General features: G+C 39.1%; 1 protein-coding gene across 1 annotated transcript in view; it reads left to right on the top strand.

Moving 5' to 3' along the window:
• Positions 1-12,999, top strand: part of map2k5 (mitogen-activated protein kinase kinase 5) — a 57,636-nt gene extending 44,637 nt beyond the window's left edge. The window contains exon 22 of the mRNA XM_070832819.1: positions 9,524-12,999. Coding sequence (XP_070688920.1) covers positions 9,524-9,634 — 111 coding nt within the window. The 3' untranslated portion in view covers positions 9,635-12,999. The remainder of the gene's footprint in view (positions 1-9,523) is intronic.
• The last annotated feature ends 3,377 nt before the right edge of the window (positions 13,000-16,376 follow it).

Raw genomic sequence — 16,376 nt, 5'->3', positions numbered from 1 at the left:
TTCGGCTCGTTGTGTTTGTGGTGCACTACTTTGAACACAACTTCTATTGTTTTTGTTGAGTGACACCTGTGACTCCATTATTATTACTACTTCTATATCCAACTATATAATTGCTCTAGGGGACAGGATGCTGTTATTATTTGATTGAAAAACCAGTTCTACATACTGTTTTCTCCAATTCACACATCTTCTTGACTGTTTTTGCATTCATATCATGAGAAAGAATATGAATACTTGACTAGACTAAACAATAATGAGCTCTTAATGAGGACAAGAGTTACACCGAATGTCATTTGCCAGTATTCATCAGACAATGTTAGACCTCCAGTGAACAATATGCAGTTTATCCCCCAGTATAGTGGCTTTATGGAGCGATGTTTTTAGGAGGGCGTACCCATTTTATTTACTATCATACAGGACACACATGCATTCTTGCTGATTTTTCTTCGGGACCATAACTTGGCTTGACTTCATCGTTGTACTTCGCTTCCTCCCTCAAACTTACTCTACTTTCCCTTCTGGTTTTCAAATGCTTCAGGTCATTGTAGCTCACTCTCCTGTCAGTGTTTCCTTTCCCCCCCCCTCCTACACAGTCCTACTCTGGCCCACTTTGGGATCCCTGTGCTCTTCTTCAAATTTTCACTCCTTTCTCTTTATTTTCTACCCCCATTTTCTCCCCGCCCCTGTCGTTTTACCTTTACCTACATTTTTGTCCTGCTGTAGGCCTTTCATTTCTTCCTCTGCCCAAGATGAAGTGAGATATAAGGTCATGGATGCCTGCCTTTGTGGCACCAGCCTGCTGATTGTCTTTCCTCCCCACCTCTCCCTCTGCCTCCCCATTCCCCCAGCCTCCTGAGTACATTAAAACTCTTTACCTATTCTATCTGTATGATAATGCACCTAGCCACAGCTCCCCTTTTCTCCTCTCCCTCTCCTGTACAGCAAGTGCTACCATTTGCTCTCGGTTTTTATCTCTGCAACTCATTTCTCCTGGATGGTAATGCGGGAAATCACACAATAGTGTAGACACTGAGCAAATAATGCTGTTTTATGACCATACACACTCACAGAGTAGCTCTGGTTTGTTCATCAGGTTTCAGCATGTGGATTCTCTAATCACTGGTTTAGCTTTTATTGATGTTATTTTCACAGGGACTTTATCCTATTAGACGTTCTTCAAAGGGCTGCTGTTTGATTGCATGCCTGCTCTTGATGGCTTCTGTCCCTGAAGCTTTAAACAGTGTGCTATAACTACTTGTACCGGATGCTTTGCTCATACTATTAATATCTTACACTATTCAGTTCAACGCTTTTGTCATATATCAGACAAATGTGCACAGTGAAAGGAAAACCCTTTTTCACTTAACGCTATGTGCCCAGCATGAATAAAGGGAGACAGAATAGTGGTAACAGAAAAGGTACATGGATTTGCACTTTGCTATCATGAAGAATGACATAGTTTTCTCTGACATAAATTATATAATTTTCTCTGTAGTTCTTTACTCTCCAACAGAGGAATGTGAAGGTTAACCTTAGAAAACTTCATAAAGCACTTGTTAATTTGTACTTTTGAATTGCTGCTCTAACCTCCAGAAAAACAGCCATGTTGGTTCTCTAATGTATCTAAAATCAAGCCAGTTTCATACCCGTTGTATATTAAAGGTTCCCTGTGGAGTTTTCTTGTAAACACACAAAAGTTATGTTGACATTCAGTGTTCACTCACCAAAACACATTTTGTGTGTCCCTGAGGCTTGATGAATGTTTGCAACGCATTTCCTCTCTAGTAAAACATCCACATTTTCCTTTTTGGAGATTTTAGTTTTTTGTTTACAGATATTTTAACTGGCTTTCTTTTTCTTTACTGCCTTTGTTGGCAAACTGCCATGTTTCTGTGCATGTTAAACAGCAGAAAACTGCATAACTGTGCGCCCTGTGAGTTTATAGTGGCATAAACTGTGTGATAGTTTATAGCCTAACCAAAAAGCTTTAATACCAAAGGAAACTTTGAGTTGATGTGAGCCCAGATCGTTCACACCATGACTCATAACCCATTTGTCATTTTGTTGGACGCTACTTTGTCAAGAAGAAATACCTAACTGAGCTCTGCCTGGCTGTACTGAGCTTAATACTGCATTTATATCAGTAAGAGATCTTCATTCTTTCCCATCCTTGTCTTCCAAGTTGCTTCATTTGTAAAGAATTACATGATGAGCCGTCAGAGAGGAAAGTGAGTGTGTTTTTCTCTCCTTATACTAATGCATCTTTCATTGTGGACACCCTATCCTGTCATCATAAGCTAATGACGTTGGTTAGTTGAGGAGACTTTCCATTGGCCCGCTCCCAGGACGTTAGCTGCAGGTACTTGCTGATGACCTGTCCTGTCTGAGGTTTCTTGTTTTTGGTTCTTTAGGCCTGGTTAGTGTGCAGCAGCCATTGGCTTATTTATAAAGCTTTAGGGCAAGAAAGACAGAAAATATAGTGTTTGTGATCCATTTCATTTAGCCTCATATTAGTTCATTTGTAGAACCCAGTACAAGTAACATTATTTTGTGTATCTGTGTGCATGTTTTTGTATGTGTTGTTTTGTGTGTATGAGAGGGGGAAAAAACAAGTCATGATCCCACACCCTTATATTCTTTGATTGTAATTTGATGGACATTTCATTTCTCCCTCTCCCCCCTCCCCCTTGTTGTCCCCCGTTCCCCAGCCAGCAGCCTTCACACAGCCTTTTAGCACCCTTGTCAATGCAACCGTTCTATTCTGCTTTTCTATTCATGGGCACACACACACACACACACACACACAAATTCTGTAGCCCCCTTTCAACCCCGGAGACACCAGATGAGCCCCTTGGTTTTTCACAAAGGAACACCCCCCTCCGTCTCTGACTGTCCCCAAATCTAGTTTTCGGCTTACACCACGCACACACACACATACACACACACACACACACACACACACACACACACACACACACACGAATAAAGGGTGAGTAGCATCAAGTTCTGACCTCTTCCTATGACAGTATCAAAAACTGGATGTTTGTTATTAAAACAAAGAAACTCCAGACTAGTTAATATTAAACCATACCATATCTGACATAAACAATGTAAACACAGTAACCACTGATCTTTACCATCCACACAGTTTTATTAGATGGCACCTTCATTTATTAATTCCATTCATTTTTATTCATTCATCATATTAGACAAAATGAATATGTCAACTTACGATGAGGACTAAATTGTCTCTTTTTAACTATAGTTTTAGATGTTGTTTTACAAAAACAGTGAAATGCTTGTGGTTTCTGTAGTTTTGTGTTTGTTTGTTGTTGACTGATTTTGTTAGGCCCGGTTGTTGAGACAGATAGGTAGAAGCAGCACACTGAAGACCACAAGGTGTCACACATTGTCCTGGACATCCCTAGAATATAGCAGACGTTCTCAGAATATTTATTTTGGATTAAGAAAATGCTGCATTGCGCATCACTAATTTAGCCTTCTTTCCAGTTTATGGGCCTTCTTGGTTTCCAAGGCTGTTTATTGTGTCGTACTGCTGAAGAGGAGATGAGAAGTCTTTATACTTTTAAAGATGTGAAATTTCTGGGCATAAAAAAATCATATTAAGTGTATGAGTGCATTGACTATTACACATCTAATAATCTGTATGGTTTTACCTGGATGGTGTGTTGTATGAGAAATGTTTCCACATATGTGCAAAAAGGATTTTCACATGTCTGCTTTTGTATCAGTGTCCCTCTTCATGGTTCCTGTGGTCTCTTTTCAGACTTGTGCCAAATCACTGGTGTCTCCTTCCTAAACTTTTCTGTCAGCACTTTCGCTACCAGATGTTTTCACTTTTCACCCTTGGGTCTTCATTGACATAAACTCCATTCACACATACTGAGGCTCCAGTATGGCACTGCTGCACAACTGCTAGATCACCGCACTCAAAATTACACATAAACCAGAGCCAAAACCAAACCAAGTTGTTCAGGTTACAGTTTATCAGTCAAATGATGGTTAGACAGCAATAGATTGTTTTCCCATAAGGTGCCTTGGAATCAAGCTCTGACAACAGTTAATAATTTCTTGTTACTTTTCCTTTTCTTGTTACTTCATCCATTTTTATTCCAGTTTACAAAGACAAAATCCACATATGCTATGGTCTTTGGGCCACATTTGTCAAACAGACTTCTGATTTGATCTGCCAGACGCTGGGGGCCAGAAGCTCCCCAGCTTTGAGAGTGAATCCTGGCTGCTGCTGTAGTGGGCATTTAGCTCTTTTGTATACTTGGTTGGGAACTAAACTGGGGCATGGGAATGATGGCGCTTTTAGTCGTGGCTCTCCTGTTTTACTGTCTTCTACTTCTTTCCATTTCGGTGGCTCACATTTAGTGGTGCGGCCCATTGGTAGGCAGATATCTGTTGAAAGTGCTGCCTCACTATACAAACAGTTTTGAAAGCAGCAGATAGGTTTGAAAGTAGCATTAGGTGCTTGGATCATTAAGTTTGGAGGGGAAGCTGTAACACTCCTTAGAGAAGTTTCTTTACATTCCCTGTGCACTAAGATCCACTAAAGTACACACACGTGTTGTTCACTCTTACACGCACCAACCAAAGCCAGCCAGTTTCCAGAGGGAGCTGGTGATTAGCATGCAAATCTGTAAAGACCTAGTTATTCTATCTACCTCTTCACCCTTCTCTCTGTCTCACATGCACACACTGACAAACACACCATGTCTCCTCCAACTCTATTCTAATGAGGTGATGACCAGTCTTGTGTTATAATTGCCTCAAACTCCTTTTAATTTCTTCTGAGCGTATTAATCATACATAGAGTTATTTAAAATCGCATAAATTAATTTTAGATTAAACAGACCCTTCAAAGGCTTCAAACAATTAAAGAGTTAGGTAGAATTTCCCCTGGGTTTAGGCCATTTCTATTTGAGTAGAGTAGTTGCAGGTGATTATCCCATTTTGATGTGGCCAGACGGTGATTAATGTTACTCTTAAATGAGTCCTTCCCCCATCTCACCTCCGTCCACACTCTGCTACAGCAGAGAGCCAGAACACCTTCAATGACCTAACTAAGGAGTGGTTATTCACTCTGTATTTATAACTCTTCCCTTACAGGTTTCTTACTTAATTTAAGTTGCAGGTAAATTAATTATTCTGTGATATTGCATGCATGCTTCTGTGACAGACATAGGATGTATTCCTAATGTACTCAATACAGAGGTGTGTTTGCACCTAGATGTGTCGGCATAAAAGCAAGACTCTTAAGTCAGCTTACGTCTTAATACGATGATGAGTCTGCAGTCTAAAGCAGTTTTTCCAAACCTGGGGGTCTTGTATGATGGATTTTGAGTCGCAAGAGAAACCTGTGGGATCATATGAAGGTCAACAAATTAGGAAAAAAGTACAAAAAGTTGTTCATCTTTTTGGATTTTTTAAAAGTTTTTCTGTTGAAGTACTTGATAGTGTCTCCTTGTTAAAACTAAAAACCAATAAATAAAATACACACTTATCGGCCATTTTATTAGGTACACCTGCTCGTGAATGCAAATGTCTAATCAGCCAATCATGTGGCCACAACTCAACACATTTAGGCACATAGATGTGGTCAAGATGACCTGCTGAAGTTCAAGCCGAGCGTCAGATTTAAGTGACATTGAGCGTGGCATCGTTGTTCGTGCGAGACAAGCCTATTTGAGCTCATCTTCTGGGATTTTCATAGACTACCATCTCAAGTGAGATCAAGCGAGGGGCAGTTCTCAGAGGTCAGAGGAGATAGAAAGGCAACAGTAACTCAAATAACCACCCGTTACTAAGGAGATATGCAGCAGAGCATCTGCATCTGCATGACGCCATGTGCTGTGTGAAGATCAGCACCCTAACGTTCGTGGACGGGCTTGATATTTGTCATATGTTGCCGATTGTGCCACTATATACAATTACAGCAGTGAATGTTGCATAAAATCTGAGTGTGTTCACCACCTCATATCCTGCTGAGAGTTTTATCTGTCGCTATTTTTAATTTATTCAGTAACCAATAAATCAATATTGGTCATCAATAAAATGAGGACCAAGAAGAATTGAATTTAACTTTGACTAAACAATGTCACAACAAGGCCCATTTAGTAGCTATTCTGGAGCTTTTGGTCATAACGCAGCCAGATGGAGTCTGTCCAGTTGTCATGGAATTGTAGATTCTTAAATTTCCACTTTCCTGAGCACAGCAAGGAATTTTTTGTCAACTTCTCATACATGTTGTCTTAAAAGTTTAGATTGAAAGTTCATTCATCCCCGTAGAAAAAGTGACTAAACAATCTCAACACAACTTCTTTTTTGTGGCTGTTCTGTTCTGGAGATTTCCATCAAATTTCACCATCTAGTAAATGTAGTCGAACTTCATCAAGTTTCACTTTTCTGCCTTTCCTGCTATCTTAGCTTGTTTGCATTCTCTAGCTTTCTCTGTTTCTTCAATTCAGAATGTAATTCACAGTCAGATACCAATGGAGGGATGGAAGGATACAGACAGAGAAAGATCAAATGTGTGTGTGTGTGTTTTGCCCAAGTTAATGTCGGGCTCCTGCAGAATTTTAGCACGTGTGCATGTGTGGTGCATGTGAGCGTGGTATGACGAGCCACACACCTTCATCCAGGTCAGATTCCAGCAGATGTCTCTGGCCTGTCAGGGTTAATTTCTGGAGCAGAGGTGGATTTTAAAAACATCACCCAGGACTTCCTTCTTTATTTCTGTATCGCTCCCTCTGTACTGAGGCAAGGAAGAATGATTGATGAGATGGGTATTCAGCACATAGGGGCACCCAGGAGCGTCCACTCCACCCGTCTCATAGTGATACACACACACACACACACGCTCTCATACTGATATGAGAGTAATTAACCTCAGACTGTGTTAACCCCAGCTGCCCATTAGAAGGACAACAGGATTGATGGGGCTCCCCCCAGTCCTTCACATCTCTACAGTTTGTGCAGGATTAGAACACGTAGGAGTGCGTAATCGTTTTCCTTTTAAATACAAAACTACACCAGACTAAAGATGTGGTGGTTGAATGTGTGCAGTCAAAAGTAACAAAGAAAGGGCAAAGAGAGAATCCTAGCCAAACAAATGTATTCACCCTTCATGTGACTTTATTTTTATCTACTGTACTCTTCAGTTTAACATATTTTTACAGTGTAACCACAAATAGACAAGAGAGATCCCAGGAGGGAGAAAGTGGACCGTCACTACCAGTCTGTCCTACTTTGTAACTAATCCTGCATCGTCTGCACTAGTTTGGGTGTTGCTGGGGGGTATTTAACGTTGCAGCATCCCAGAAAAAACAGCTGACAACACCACCACTCACTTTGAGATCACTTTCTGCATCAAACCTGAGTCAAACCAGTAATCTCGTTGTTACAGTGGGATACAGTATTGTTCCACTTTGAACATTATGCTGTGACCAAGACTAATATTTGACAATTTAAAAAAACTTTCTTTTTTTACAATTCATTTTATTGAATTTCACACTTAAAATCACTTAGAAAAAGAATCTCGTTGCTACCCCACAACGAACACACTCTGCCCTCTACTGTCGCTCAATGACCTTAAACTTGCTCCGCTTCATAAGAGAATGTACAAGGGAGTGTAGACAGTGAAATACCATAGTCAATACAAGCCGAAATGGGTGATGTAAAATGAAATTGAGAAATGAAAAACATTTCAATTATAATGGCAAATTAAGTAGAAGCAGCATACCCAAGTCTGAAATGTCACAAGACACATCCAGGTGTGTATCAATGGTTGAAACATGGTAATTCATTAGCCTTTTTACTTCTGCACTTGTATGGAGGGTTTGTCAAAGAATGTCACATTTTTTTCACATAAACGCATGACATAAACATTTGTAATAAGGATTCCTTAAGCTTTTTTTTTTTTAGATGACAGAGTGGGACAGTGGAAAAAATGCTCTCATAACAGTACAGTACAGTGTGAGCATAAAAGTTGCAGGTTGTTGCTGTGCTGAAAGACCAAGTAAACCATAAAACAATGTTCAAGATTAATTTAAAAATGCACAGAGTCCGCTCAGCGTAAGGAGCGTTAGAACTGACCTCCTGTCAGCTGTGCCAGTCTCTCGTTGTTAAGGACAGATATCGTTGAAATCAGTGTTGACAAGTTCATTTGGACGGGGCCGGCAACAACGTTGTTTATCTAATTGGACATCGAGACACCACAAATAAAATTCATGGTCAGCCTCAGTTGAAGTGTCTCATTTACAATCTCCTCGCCTCTTACCTCTGACCCCTCTGCGACCTCTGACCCCCCCCCGGCTCTGGTCTGGAAAGACCCCCAGATGAGGCTGGTGATTGGGGCCGTTGTCATTGAGACATCACATGTAACGTCACTGTTCAGTCGTGCAGCAGTAACAAGTGAAAACCGCCAGCGTTTAACAGACTGGATGAGCCACCAATCAACAGAGACCGATCGAGTGTTGGTTGGTTTTCAGGAGCTCATATATATCAGCACTGTTGATGAAAATCAGTCCAGATTAAAACTATATTCCTTGGTGAAAATCCATAATAGAAATATATTGAAAAGCATTTCTTCAGTTGTTTTTAAATGTTTGACAAAGATGGTTTGTGTTACTGCCACTGCTACTTTTTACTACAGAGCCCATTTTACAACGTGATGATTCATGTTGATCATTAAACGTCAAAGATATTTCTTAAAAATTCCCTTTCAAGCCATTATTTAAAAGTTTTGCATTTAAAAAGAAATCTGTTGGACATAAATTTTTAAGAGGATTTATTGATGTCCATGTTGAGTTTAATGTATTTTATTATTATTTCGTGAATCGTGATTTGGATTAACATACAAGTGGAACTGAACCATAAGCTTCACATAAAGCTGCAATAATGTTTGTGGCTCCAATCTGTTTGATAATAAAAATAATATTGCAGCTATTTTTGATAACTGTTGGAATATAATTTTTTCTGCTTTTATGAGAAAGCTTATTACTTGTGTTTTTACGGCCACTTTAGTCTGTTTTTGCCTTTGATGGCAATTATTCTGAAGGTCTTACGTACAGAGGAGGATTAGTGACAGCAGCTATTCAAGTGCAAAAATATGGAAACTGAGACATACAATTTAACTGCAAACAGAAGCTGTTTCAAAAAAGAAATTCAAAAGTTAGATTCTTTCCTGCACAATTTGCGATTGAATCCAAAAATTCAAAAAGAAGAAAATTTTCAGTAGTGTTTCTAAATTGGTTTCTCAATGCACTTAAAGTAAAAAATTCATTAAAAAAAGTCTGAATTTATTTATTACTAAAACCTAATTTGAATTGTCAGTCCCATTTTTAGATTCATGAATTGTTTGTTTAAAAAAAAAAACCTTAAATGTACTAAGTTTGTAAATTTTTCTATATGAAAGAAGATAAACCCAAACTTAGATTGGTCAGTTTTTTCCAAATAAAAACGATTTAACACTTCTGTCTTTCTCTTTATTTTTCAGGATCATTCCTTCATCATGCAGTACAACGACGGTAACACAGAGGTGGTGTCCATGTGGGTTTGTCGTTGTCTGGAGGAGAGACGAGCTCAGCAGGCTCAGGGACACGTCTGACGTCCTGCGGCTGTCCGCCCATGATGGACCAGGACGTTTGATCCCAAACCTTGAACACTTGTCAGGGTCAAGTATGTCCATACGCACTGCACGTCTGACTTTATGTGCATGGACAAAAATCACTAGATGTTAAATACATTATGTGAGTAATTCTCACATAAAGTATTTATGTGTCGTGCGCCGTGACGTTGAGGAGCTCACACCGTTTGAACTTCGCATCTGAATCTCTGCAGCCAAAAAAGTGCAGATCTGCACCTTCTTTCCAGCTTTGGTCTCCATCCGCAGCTTCATCACCTCGTTTCACGGGAATATACAGAAATGCAGTGAACATCACAGTCTGGTGAACGGAGATAAACGGTCCTGATTTAAAGGATCAGTGACAATAAACAACTTCATAGCATAAGACTGCAAAATGCCAGCGGAGTTGTGCTCTGTGTCTTGGATGGTATCTCAAATAACCATCTTGTGCTTTATTGTTGAAAGCCCTCTAGTGAATGTTAAGGTTTTTGCCTGTGAGTAACTGCCCATGTGTGTGCCTGTTTTTCCAGTGGTGTAATTTATTACCTCAGCAAACATAGGTTGTCACTGTAATAGCAACCCCCCCCACCCCTCCCTCTTAAAAGTACCTGTTTTTTAATACCTGGCCTCGAACATTTATATCCAGTTATTCCCTAATCTTGCGAGGGTTAAGGTGCTAACTGGATACAAAGCTCTGTCGCTGTCTTCAAGGGGTGTATAAGAGAACAACAAGCCTGCAGTATCGTATCAATGAGTCTGAAGCAGCTCTGCAGTGGAATGACATATTGACATGCGTCTCTTCTTGCTTCTCAAGCTTACTGACCAAACAATGTATTGTTTGAACTCATCGGGAGGAACCAGGGTTTCTTTCCATTTAAACTAGTTTTGAACTCGATTGCACATCTTTTTATTTCCGTTTGCACAGACATGCCTGACGTTGAATGCCACTGAACGAACTGTTAGAGAGGAAATTGTGCTGAAGCAGGGCTCCACTTTCCTTCAGCAGCTATTTGTTTCTTAGAAAAAGAACCCATAACTCTTCTTGCCCTCATAAACCAAGGTTTTTTTCATTTTAAGTTATTTCTATATCCACTTTTCCGCCAGTGAGTACTTTACTAAGATATGTCATGTACTAAATAGAATTATTCTTTTTTTTTATTGCATTGCCTAATGAGATCGGTCGATATACAGTACTGCATAAGGAAAGCATGAATGCAATGCACTTAACACCAAAGACCACTGATGACCCAAATGGTGAATTATATGGATTTGTCATCACTGAGGCAAACGTAATAGTTTAATTGAAAATGAACAGCTTTGACAAGGTTTCTATGTGCAGTTGTTGAAGTCTGCAGTGCTCAAGTGCAATTAGATGCCTTTAGTTCCACAAAGGCACGGTAAAGACAGCCAACCGCATGATGTGTACAGTGTGAGCAAGGCTGGAAACGAATGTAAAGGTAGTACATCATTGCAACTGAAAATACATAAAGCCCCAGTTTATTATGCATGAGACTTTTGATTTGCTTTTGTCCTCTTTAACGACAAAGAGACACGTGGAGGGCAGGTTTTAATCACTGGCCTTTGACTTTAAATCATCCGTAAACAGAGAAACCATTTGTTGTTTTAAGAACAATCAAACCAAGCTCCATCACGTCACTATTTGGAAATTCATCAAGATGTGTCATATTTTTACATGAGTAGTGGGTCACAGTGGCTTTTTTTTTATCATTTTGATCAAATATCTTCTGTCCAGAGTGGGCTGTTTATTTAGCATGTTTACTTTCCTATAGAGGCGACCCCAGTCTGGCCAGGACATGGAGGAAACACTGTGTGTGAGGAAATCTGAAGCTGTGTCCCAGCTCCATACTACATACTAATTTTGAGTGTGTAGTTCGCAAACAAAATGTAGTTAACTAAAAAATTCAGGTGTGCAAATTAAATTAAATGACAGAGTTTGTTTTCATTTTGGTGGTGTTGATGGAAACTCTTGTCCCACAAAGAAATGCATGGAAAGCACATAGATGACCGTGGCGTGGCAGCTCCAGAAGCATCTTTAAAAGTCTTATTTGAAGAAAAAGAAATTAAACAAAGGCCACCATGCTCTTTTTTTTCAGAAAGCTGGTTAGGGGAAACTACTGTTTCCAAGTTCAAGAGTGACGAGTGGCCCAACAACAATGTTACATTGGCTGGAGGCTTCACAGTTCAATTAACGTCTCTCTGCATGCGTTTTGTACCATTTCCTATAATACAGAAATGCATAGAATAACAGTTTCCCTTGAAAGTTGCATACTGCTCAGCATCACTATGGTCTGTAGGATGGAGTTTGGACACAGAACCATAGTCCGGTGGAAACCGCTCGTTATTGCAGTGTGATTGGTCAGAGTAGTGTAGCGAGTTACGACGTGGAAGCGAAACTTCTCATAGTGCAGAATTTGACTCAAGATCTCTCAAAGAATTTGATGCATCATCCCAACTACATGAAATAGATTTTTATAGACATGTCATTAGTGTCATTGTTTGCCTCAGAAAACTGAAAATAACACACTGCCTTTTTACTTTTATGTACATAAATACTGTATACTTTGTACCTTAACTTTGGGAAAGATGTGTGCAAGATGCATTGCATTCATTTTCAGCAAGAAATTTATGTCATACTGATTTTTTTGTTTTTGTTATAGTCAAAATTTGAAGATGATTCCGTGACTGAAACACGTCAACATGGATTTTCCAAAATATGCACAATAAACAGAATATATATTCTGCATTATACCACATATATTGTTAAGTATATTCATCTGGCACTTTAGGTGAGTCAAATTCTGTGAGACATCCACTTCACATTAAGTTGGCCCTAAATGAAACTGAAGCTATAAATACTGAGCAGTCTGGTAAAACTGAGTATGAAATATGGTGAGTATGTAGTGGCCACTGGCTACTGAGGAACACCCTGCAAATATTTATGTATTCTTGCAACTCGAATGAAACCAAAAAGAAAAATATTTCATGTCTCTGAACAGACGGACTCTCGCCTCCAGAAGCTCTGACACACCGCTGTGGTTGAGCAGTGTACTCATTGATTGTGATTCACAAGTATGAATCTGCAGTATCAGTGGAAATGCCCCTTATTTTTTTATTTTTACTTTTCATCCTTACAGCAGAGATCACGGCTTGTGGCTCTTACTTTGTTAATTTCCCTGTTTTTTGCCTAAACCACAAAGCGTTAAGTGATGGGACGCAGCAGAAATATCAGTGCTGTGATATTACTGTCTGATTATGGCCTTTTCTGTAATTATCTGCGTTGGCACATATTCCAACCATAATGCACAAATAGAATAAAAAGTATTTAAACATGATAATTTGTTTGAGGGTTTTCTTGTTCACCTAACATTAGAAAAACAAACTCATACACATCACTGAGTAAAAACAAGTGTCTTTCTCTGTCCAGAGTGATTTTATTTTGAAAGGAACACCGGCTTCATTATTCATTGCTGAATAATTCACACTACATCACTGAACATCTGGCTGACTTATTCTAACATTCATTTTTCACAGCTGAAATTTTGGGAACCTGCTCGGTTTTCAACTTGATGTTTTGTGTGCAGCCCCTTCTGGATCTTTTGAAGTCAGACTGCAACTAAAGAAGAAAAGAAGAAAAGGATGTAAGTATATAAAGCATTTAAAAATAATTCAATTCAGTATTTTTGTTTTTTTCAGTGTGGTGTTGTCCCACAATGGTGTGCATGGACTAATCAGAATTGATTGAAGTTGGTGGCGGGACAGCACCAGAAACATCAAATTAATATCGTATTCTGATATTCAGTCTACACTCATTGATGTTAATGGGGTAGACTGGTAAAATATTCCAGTATAATGCAACACAAAAAACTGCAACTTCTAAAATAACCTTAAAGTTAAATCAACACCACTTTAAAACAGTTTCAGCAACATTATCACCTTCATGAAAGTAGGATTCATTGCAGGACTGTTGCATTACACTGCGTTAATTCTAACAACGTGGACCGAATAGTGTACCTAATAAACTGGTAACTGAGTTTAAAGCTTGATGGTGTTTTCATTAATATTACAACAAGTCTTGGGTCACCTGTGGGACAAGTCCTCGACTCTTCTCGTGACTTAAAGTCAACAGAAAAATGATGGTCTCCTCATTAACAGTTTGACATTTGCACGAATTGGCGCAGAATGACCCAAACCTGTAAGCACCTCGCCATCTTAAGTTCAGTTACAATTTACATTTCATAATTAATCTTAGTTAACCTTTAATTAACGTCAGATTTATTCTTGGGTATTAATTTGTACATTAACCTGTGGAAGGTAGTTCAAGTGTATAAATCTAGTCCAATAAGAAGATTGTGTTTGCATTGTGTTGTTTTGTCTCTTAAGGCGCCACTGACGTCCCGAGGTTTGTTTTTCCTCGGGTTAATGCACTTGAATAGGAAATGTGTTTAACTCCATCATATTCAGGTGTAAAACAATAGCTGATTACTTTTCTGGCTTATATGTTTGGCATCTTCACCTTTTACAAGCCTGTAAGCTAATCACAACAGTATGAAAAACAATTAATATAATATGCAAAAGGCTAAATAGCTCTTGTCTTTAATTACTGCAGTTTTCTCAGATCTCCCTTTAGACTTGAGCATCAAGTTGTTTTGATCTCAAGAAAATGTGTCAAAGTCACCAAATAAGATTCTTGCAGTCAAAAATTGTATTTATATATTTAAATGTAATATATTTGAAATTAAATATTTTAAAGTGACCCATGTCGTACACAAGCTCCCATACAGACTTGTGGCCTTCACGGCTTTATTGTGCCACTGTTATTCATACTTTGTTCTTCAGTCAGAGACCTTGTACAATGTTATTTATACAAGTTTCTGTCTGAATGAAGCCACACATGTATTGACAGGCAGCCTGATTTGATAATTATGCAGCTGTGTGTAACACAGCAGAGCCATGAAGGCATTTCAGGACCCTGACACACACTAAAGCAGCATGTAGTCAGTCAGCGCTGTGTTGTATTGTGTGTATTATCAACTTTTTAAAAGGAGCCCCAGAAAGCAGAAGGACAAACGGTGTGATTTCAAAGCTCGTCTGTACTTGATCATGCAGAAATTCACTGTATCCTTTAAATGAAAGCTAGGTCGAGCAAAATGATTTTATGATCGAGGTTACCTTCACTGATCCTCCTGTTGTGACAGATACTTTACATGCTATTTGACCCCTTTTACGCTGCAATGTAAGCACCAATTATTCTTCTAAGGGACACCGAAGACAGAAATGCAACAAATACTTACTATGTGCCAGAATACTACTCGTCCTTGTATTTCTTTTTTTTTTTTTCTTAATGACAAAAATCTCCAGTGGGAAAGAGAGCTGCTTCTATACTGTATGAAGTCGGTGCCACCAACGTCCCAGAGAAGTGTTCATGTTTGAGAACGTTGATTAGAGGTTGAAAAGTGCAGGGTCAACTCTATAGTGCACAGAACAGCATCTGTCGAAACCCTTCACTGAGCTTCCAGCGAAGCAGGAAATCGTTTTGCTTTGGTCACATTTACTGTAGTATCTTGTTTAAAAAAAGACAATGTTTGGACACCTGCTGCAGGATCAATAACAGAGTTGTCCTCAAGTATCGGAGTATGGATATGGATTCGACAGAGACCATCTGTATATTTTCATACATATTTGTATGTACATTTTTGTATTAACGCTGCACTTTCCACAGCCGTTCATCTTAAAATGAGCAAGACTGTTCTGTTAATCCGCCTCACATCCTCTGCGCTAACTGTTTGACTGCTACCAGCTTCAAAAAAATCGTATTGTAAAAGTGTATTGTATTTTGCTAAAGAGAACTACAGCTGAGGACGATGGCGGGAGTGTTGTTAGTTCTGCAGGTATTTGGTCATAAACCAAAGAATTGGACAAACTGAAACTGGTTGAAGAAAAGTCAATTTAATCCTGAGCAGGACATGAATGTCTGAACCAAATGTCGTGGCAATCCATCCAGTGGTTGATGAGACTTTTCACTCAACGCCTCAAATGTGAACCTCGTCATGGCGCTAGGAGAAAAGTCATGCGATCATTAAGTTGTTAGGGTTCATCCTCTGAGGGCCATGAACATCTGCATAATAGTTTGTCACGGTCCGTCCAATAGTTGACATATTTCAGTGATGGATCAACTCACCGACTGACCAACATTCTCTCAGCTAGCGTAGCTAACAAACGTAGCTAACATCTTTTCTTTTTACTTTTTATGTTCATTTTCCACAATATATACATACATACATACCCAATACATACAATTTCCACAATATTCAGTAATAGTACAGTTCATCTACAACAACCATTTTCACCATGTCAGGCAAACAGATATCTTTTAACACAATTCCACCTTTGAGCAAAAATATCAGTTTTCATTTGTAGACTTGTGGTCATTTTTGAGTTACTGATGGTGGTTTTACATCTTTCCAGTTTACAGTAATCCTCTTCTTGGCAATCAATAAAAGTATCAGTAATATGTACCTCTGATCCATGTGTCTCTTTAGGTACTACTCCCAACAGGAACAACACTTCCAGAATGTTTTCCAAGACCCTTGAGTTGTTGGGCAATCCCAGAAGACTTGTGATCTCCTATTTTTCCACATTTCCGCCAACAAAATGCAGCCAGGGGTTCTTGAATATTCATGGAATTTATAGTAGGCATATTGAA

The sequence above is a fragment of the Pempheris klunzingeri genome, chromosome 1, assembly GCF_042242105.1.
Source record: "Pempheris klunzingeri isolate RE-2024b chromosome 1, fPemKlu1.hap1, whole genome shotgun sequence".
Lineage (NCBI taxonomy): Eukaryota > Metazoa > Chordata > Actinopteri > Acropomatiformes > Pempheridae > Pempheris > Pempheris klunzingeri.
This window is presented reverse-complemented; position numbering and strand designations above follow the sequence as displayed.